This window comes from Berghia stephanieae, chromosome 2 (genome assembly GCF_034508935.2).
Source record: "Berghia stephanieae isolate SIO BIC M18660-M18661 chromosome 2, UCSD_Bste_1.3, whole genome shotgun sequence".
In the NCBI taxonomy this organism is placed as follows: Eukaryota; Metazoa; Mollusca; class Gastropoda; order Nudibranchia; family Aeolidiidae; genus Berghia; species Berghia stephanieae.
The window spans coordinates 41,755,002-41,762,501 of NC_088361.1; the positions used below are offsets into that span (position 1 = coordinate 41,755,002).

The window sequence follows — 7,500 nt, forward strand, 5'->3', positions numbered from 1 at the left end:
AGTATAGAACAGAGCAAAGAGAGGAGAGAGAGAGAGAGAGAGAGAGAGAGAGAGAGGAGAGAGAGAAGAGAGAGAGAGAGAGAGAGAGAGAGAAGAGAGAGAGAGAGAGAGAGAGAGAGAGAGAGAGAGAGGATAGGAGGGGGGGGGGCCATAAATTGCCAGAATTAATCAAGATGTATAGCAAAGAATGCTGTGAATGAGGTTGCACCCAGTCGTATGTTCACCCAATTAGGTTCAGAGACAGACTCCAGCCGGCCCTACCAGGCTAACCCCAGGAAAGGAAACATTTTTAGCCTTCAATAAGACAACATAATATGGTTTTCTTGAACACACTGCCATGAAAAAAGCTGACAACGAGGTATTGGCTTATCTTGCGCCGTTAAAATAATTCAAAGAGATCAGGATAAACTAGAAAAGGCTGCTGTTGAATTCTCTCAAGCCTACCAAGAAATATGTGTTCCACAGACATTTGTCTAATAAATATGATTTTTGTTGGATCCTAATCATCATTTTCGAAATTAATAGTTACCAACATCACCATAATCACTACCACTATCACCACCACCACCTCATCATCATCGTCATCATCATCATCATCATCATCATCATCATCAACATCATCGTCATCATCACCGCTACCACGATCACCACCACCTCATCATCATCCCCACCATCATTATCAATACTACTTTCTCCATAATCACCTCATCATCATCACCATCATCATCACTACCACTACCATCATCACCACCACAACATCATCATCAACATCATCCTGATCATCATTGTCTTCGTCATCATCACCATCATCATCATCATCACTACCAAGATCACCACCACAACCACCTCATCAACATCATCACCATCATCACTACTATTATCACCACAATCACCTCATCATCATCATCATTATCACCAACATCACTTCCACCATCATCTTCATCACGATGACGACTAACACAACACAAGTAAAACTAATACCAGCACCATCTCCTCCTCTCCCCCCTCTCCCCCCCCCCCCCCCCCCCCCCCCCCCCCCCCCCCTTCCAGTCCTCATAATAAAGCTATACTACCGGCCCATACGGTCTTATATCACAAAAAGTCACATTTTTAACAATGATAATTATTTAAGCCAAAATAATCAACCGTTTACACGGGCTAAAAATAATATATTATTAAAGCGCCGAATTGTCAACAAATATTTCATGGATTACATCCCTTTGTTTTAATATAGCTCATATAGGCGGATTTTCATCTCCCTATTTTACACTGTTAGAGGAATTTCTCAATGTGGTTCTATATCAACATTGAGTAACAGTGGTCTCAAGTTACTTTGTAACAAATGTGGTGCTTTCATCACTAATTTGCACAATTTTACCCTAATTCCCCTAGCTACCAATAAAATATAGAGAAAAGAATATGAGAACCGGAGAAATGCATGTGTGTCTGTAGCAAAATAGAGAGAAACCTTCCGGTATGCTTCAACACACTTCTGTGCGTGCGTTATTTACTGAATAGGTGTGTGTGTGTGTGAAGACGACTCGTGCGAACTTCGCGACCTTCTCTTGCTGGCTGTGGCACAGTAGCCAGGCAGTGAATACATTCACGTCTAGCGGAGCGTGTAGGTGGCATGATAATATAATAGCTAACTGATAGACGGCAAAGTTTTGTTTTGTATTTGATGCGACAAATAAAGTTTTTTTTGTTTGTTTTTTTAAAAATCGGTATTTGAAACGGAATAAAATCTAATTTTTTTCGAGGAATGAAATAAAAGTCTTTTATTTTATTTTTTATTGGTTCTGTTCTTTGATGTTACGAATTTTAATTTTACTATTACTTTTATTTTTTAATATTAGCACTTATAGAGCAAAATCGTACTGTCGGAAATCCAACAATAGACGGAAGATTTACAGGCCTGATATTTATATGGGCAATATAGCTCCCAAATATAATAAAACAAGGTTTAAATAAAGTTCCATGATTTGTCAACGGCACTAAAACAGTGGGTATAGGCAATCGTGTTGTATTACGTTCCTTTGTAAGTCTGCTAATGGAATGCTGTAACCTACTGTAATAGCTCTGGTTTCTAGATTAACCATCGAAGCTGACTTAAGTTAAGCATCACACAACTTAAGTCAGCTTCGATGGTTAATCTAGAAACCAGAGCTATTAGAGTAGTGTTTCGGGATTTATGACATAAAAGAACTAACTAAAGCCTAACTTAATTGAGTAACATTTTATGAGAGGACACCCATTTTACTCTTCTTTATCGTGGCCAGCCTAGGGAGGATATATGCAACTAAGTGGCATTGGTTGGTAGAAGGTTCACTCCATACCGACTTGTTCCGAAATGTGTACCAGAATTTTACCACTGAGACCTTTCCCCCCTCCCTGTGTCCTTGATGAATAAAATGAAATATAGATTGAATGTAGTATAATATATTACCCTTTTATCCGGAGGAAAATTTCTACGATGAGGTCCAACTGTTTGCCTGTGCCTGTCTTGTCTTGGATGAGGTCGGTCAATGCTTGTACGACCTTGTTTCATGTCATCTAGGTGTTGTAGTGTTGCCTTTCAATGGATGAAAAATATTTTAAAACTTTTCAATAAAGTGCCCCAAGAGCATACTAAACAATATAAAAATCATCAGACATTTCCAACCACCAACTTGTTTTTAGACAAAGGTTACATTACATACAAATTAAATAATCGACATTTAATTCTTTTTTTTTAAAGGCTTTTAAAATCAAATTCAGCAGTCATTTGGCCCACAAATTCCAGGTGTTAAAAGCATACTAAACAATATAAAAATCATCAGACATTTCCAACCACCAACTTGTTTTTAGACAAAGGTTACATACAAATTAAATAATCAACATTTAACTCTTTTTTTTTTAAAGGCTTTTAAAATCAAATTCAGCAGTCATTTGGCCCACAAATTCCAGGTGTTAAAAAAGTCGGGAGAAAATGGTGTAGTTTCAGAAATCTTTCATGCCAATATGTCTCCATGGAATTTTACTATCCAGCATTAATAATCACAAGGGTGAATGAAAAAAGAGACTGTGGTTGTGAAGTGATAGTTATGATGATTGTGATGACGATGTAGTTGTGGCTGCAGTGATAGGAACGATTTTTATGTGGTGATTGCTGTAGTAGTTGAGGTTATGATGGTGATGATGATGTGGTAATGGTGACAGGTTGTGATGGTAATGTATGTAGCAGTTGTGGTTGTAGTAGTGATGATGTTGTGATGGTTTTTGCAGTGGTGTGGTAATGATGAAGATTTGATGGTAGTTTTAGTTAAAGCTAAGGTAATAGTGACAATAGTGCGGTTATGTGGTCTAATGGGATGACACTCGCCTCTGGGTAGTTGAGTCCTTTAAAAAGGCTCTTTACTCATTCTCTCACTGTACTCAGGTGTAAAATGAGTACCTGGCCATTAACAGCATTGTCTCTGTCGGAAAAAAAATTGTATTATCGCCTAACACTAACAGGCGTCATGTCTATTATACATGTCACTACGGTTGTAGTAGTATGAGTCGTGGTGGTTATAGAGGCAGCTACGATGATGATGATGATGATGATGATGATGACAAAGAAGAAGATGGAGGTGGGATTGATGGTAGTAGTGAAGATGTTGCAATGGTGCTCGTGATGATGCCATCAAAGAGGTAGATGGGAGGCTTTCCTTGAAGTCATTTGACTTCACTATAGAATTTGATGGAAGTTGCCCATAACTCAGAATCTTTAGCTCCAGACAGGAAATTTTCAATGAAACTAGTGTTTTGCATCTTCATTTCAGTGTGCAGTTTTTAAATCATTTACCTGTAGGTCAATACTCTGATTAGTAGCCATCTGATTGACATTGGGAAGAGATCCTCCTCGATATGTGCCAAGATTTGGTGTTATCTGTTGTTTCTGAGTACATGCTGTTGGTTGTGCTGGAGGGACTTCCTAAAAAAACAAAAAAAAAACACAAACAATAAAAATTTTATGTAATTTAATTCAAAAGTCAACAATTAAAATTTGACAAATTTATCAAACATCAATTTAAAAAAAAAACCCAAAAGGAACAACAATACCAACCCCTTGTCCCACCATATTGGAACCCTTTGCTGAATTGAGACCAGATGAATAGTCATGAACATTACTTAGTGGATTTCCAAAGGATCTACCATGCTCAATGCGCTTCACAATGTTTCATCCCCGTCCTCCCCAAGTAGGTCATATGGAGCCTTATTTCCTTGTCATACAGTATCAGTTGCTTGTAAGTCATCCTTTATGAACTTACACTATTACTATATCCGTCATTACTTTTAGACAGGTACTCATTCTCACCTGGGTTGAGTAGGTAATATGTGTAAATTGCCTCATCCAAGTACACAACAACTGGCCCAGAATTTTCCATGATCACTGTCACCCATGTAGTGACTGGTCACACTTGACATTGCTTGACTTTTGTGACAAGATGAGACACGGTACCACTGAGTCATTCCAAGATTAGCCAACATTATGATCAATTCTTCATTGCTTGTAATTGAAATTGAAGACCAGAATATACAACGTAACAATGAAATTAAAACTATAACAGTCCTAAACTTTGAAGATAGTAAAAATTATGTTGTCAACAACCTTCTGTCAGCAAAATAAGCAAATAGTATCAATATGATTATCAACATCTTTCCAGTTTTCTCGGCCTTGGTAGATGTTACATCCACATGGGGCAGTCATTCATTAATCCAAATTCATGACAGCTCGGAACTATCTGATGATCTGATGTCACTTGTACCTTACACATCCAAATTATACAGCACAAGGGAAGTAGCCTCTTATGATGTCCGGCATAGAAAAACTTGCAGAGATTTTTTTTTTAAAAATCCAACTCCCACAGAAAAAAATACCCCCCCCCCCCCTACCCACATACACATATATTTGACCAAAAGTCGTTTGTCTAATTTCACCAGATTACAGGCCCATATCTGCCAAGGCAAAATGCCTACACATTTTCACACTAATGTAAGCAACAAAATATCTGATATCCAAAAAGAGCTTGACAATTTAAATCAACCAATTACAGTTATCATCCATGCCCCACTAATGTTGATTCACCACCCCATTTATACTATCTCCCTTGTACAACTATGGATTCAGTCAGGCAAGCCACTGAGACGGAGGTTTTATCAATTCTAAAGAAATGTTCTTGAAAAAGCTGTACAGTTGACCCCATTCCATTGTGGCTTGTTTCTGCATGTGCTTCTGAATGTGTACCCGCCATAACTATATTTGCAAACACAAGTCTTCTGTTTTCCGAGAGGTATCTATTATTAACTGAAATCGTGCTTCCACTACTAAAAAAAGTGAGCCTTGAGAAAGATTAACGAAAAAGAGACCGGTGTCAAATTTTACTTTACTGGCTAATCATGAACACCTGCATAATAAACAATTGTATTCAAATTTCCAATCTGCCTGCAGGCCAGGTAATAGCATTGACAGTTCACTTGTTCGCATACATAATGACGTTGTTATCACTAGCCCAAAAAAAAAAAAAAAAAAGTTATTCTTGTACTTCCTGACATAGGTGCTGTTTTCAATACCCATTGATCAACATATTCCTCTCACAAAGTAAAAAAAAGAGTATATATGGCATCGATGGAGCAGTTTTAAATTTATTTCATTCTTATTTGAGTGGTGGCGGGCAATGTGTTGCATATCACAAACATGTCTCTGACACTGAACCTGTGATGTTTGGTTTCAACAAGGATCGGCTTAAGCCCTCAATTATTCACAACGTACACAGTACCTGAATGATGTTATTATTATTAGCGCTTTGCTGGGGTTTTTTTTTTGCTGATGATATGCAACTTAACGTTCCATAAATGTAATATCATCTACCCAATTGCAGATTGTGAAATAGGTACATCTTGAGACAGTGTTCAAAATCTTAGTTTATTTTGATACTAACTTATAACTCAAAACTCTATATTTCAAACAATATCAAAACGTAATTTTTATTTAAATAGATGCAAGGTGAAACAATGCTGCGTTTACACTGACAATTTTGGGACCTAAAGAAATTGATTTCAAGTTATCAACAAGCAGCAACTTAACCATTAACCTAGCCTGACAAACAAATAATCATATACAAAGTGAGGAAAATACTATTAGTTTCTCTAGAATTCATAAATATCATTAGCCTTGACTTGATCCATAATTAGAGGTAGAGAATAAATATATCTATAACTATAATTAATATTACGTAGTGTTTTTATGCACCTCCGTTGACGGTGTATCTTAACGGATCGTTTTTATACACCTCCGTCACGCATGCGCATCCCACCCAATTTCATCAGCGATATTGTGTTTCTGTATTTGGACATGGCGAAAGCTATATTGTGACATCTATAGGATGTTTTTGTTAATAAATTTATATAAAAATAATAATAATTTAAAGAATCAAAATATAAAACCAGAAAATAGAAGTTGCATTGAAGGTAAAATGTTTTAGAAAAACATTACATGTGATGAACAGTCAGGTGGCTCTGTAGCGCAGTGGACAAGCTGTCAGACTCTAACCTTGAAAGTACCGGGTTCGAATCCCATTGTAGACATTTTCTTTATTTTTAAAAATTTACTTTGTTTTTGTTTTTTCTTTATTTTTAAAAAATCTTTTCAAAGACTTTTTATCATGTTTTAAAAAAAAAACTTCGATTTTAATTTTCTAAAATTATTTATTTATTTGAGATCAGTATTTGTGTGCCCTTTTTCTTTTAACTTTAGATTTTTAAAATTATTGTTATTATTCTTTCATTTATTATCATTGTATAAGCGTACATCGGTAATCACTAAGCGTGCTAAACTACAATCTAAAACTATTTAAACCTCATGGACGTTTGCAGCAACATTTTCATTAATTTACCATTACCGCCAACAGAGGTGCATAAAAATGGTGCGTTTTTGTACACCTCCAACGGAGATGCATAAAAACGCCACCATTAATATAAAACAGAAACTTGGAAGTTGGAACGTAATTATCTATTATATAACAGCATCAAAATTCTCTCAGGATAATCACTTTTTTACCAACTTCAAACTGGTTCAGATAGCAGTTAAACATTTAGTTATAATAGTAAAATTGGGTGTATAAGTATAATCATTATCGTGAATATGTTTTCTTTTTCTTTGTAAAGTCCTTTGGCATCCTTGTTGTCTCTGAATTATTTCTTTTTAATATCTATCTTCTTCTTCTAGGTTCCATGCCTGGTCCAGGCTTCGGATACTGCATGAATTATCTCTCTCCATTCCTCCCTGTCTCTTGCTTTTTCAAACAGCTCTTGGATTGTTAGGTTGGTGAAGCCCTTCAGTTGGTCTATGAGTGTTTTTCTTTGTCTCCCCCGGGCGCGTTTACCAGGTATTTTCCCACAACTTGCCAGGTATTCATTCTTATCTTTCCTTACTATGTGTCCGAAAAAGGATAGTTGTCGATCCGCTATTAAGGACAT

The 7,500-nt window shown here is 36.5% G+C and overlaps 1 protein-coding gene across 4 annotated transcripts in view; it reads right to left on the reverse strand.

Moving 5' to 3' along the window:
* The window catches only part of LOC144964899 (CREB-regulated transcription coactivator 1-like), a 40,390-nt gene that overhangs the window by 31,710 nt on the left and 1,180 nt on the right, over window positions 1-7,500 (reverse strand). For all 4 annotated transcript variants that reach the window (XM_078899635.1, XM_078899633.1, XM_078899634.1 and 1 more), the window contains exons 2-3: window positions 3,827-3,955; window positions 2,447-2,572 (exon numbers count right to left, since the gene is read on the reverse strand). In XM_078899635.1, the coding sequence (XP_078755761.1) occupies window positions 2,447-2,572; window positions 3,827-3,955 (255 nt within the window). The remainder of the gene's footprint in view (window positions 1-2,446; window positions 2,573-3,826; window positions 3,956-7,500) is intronic.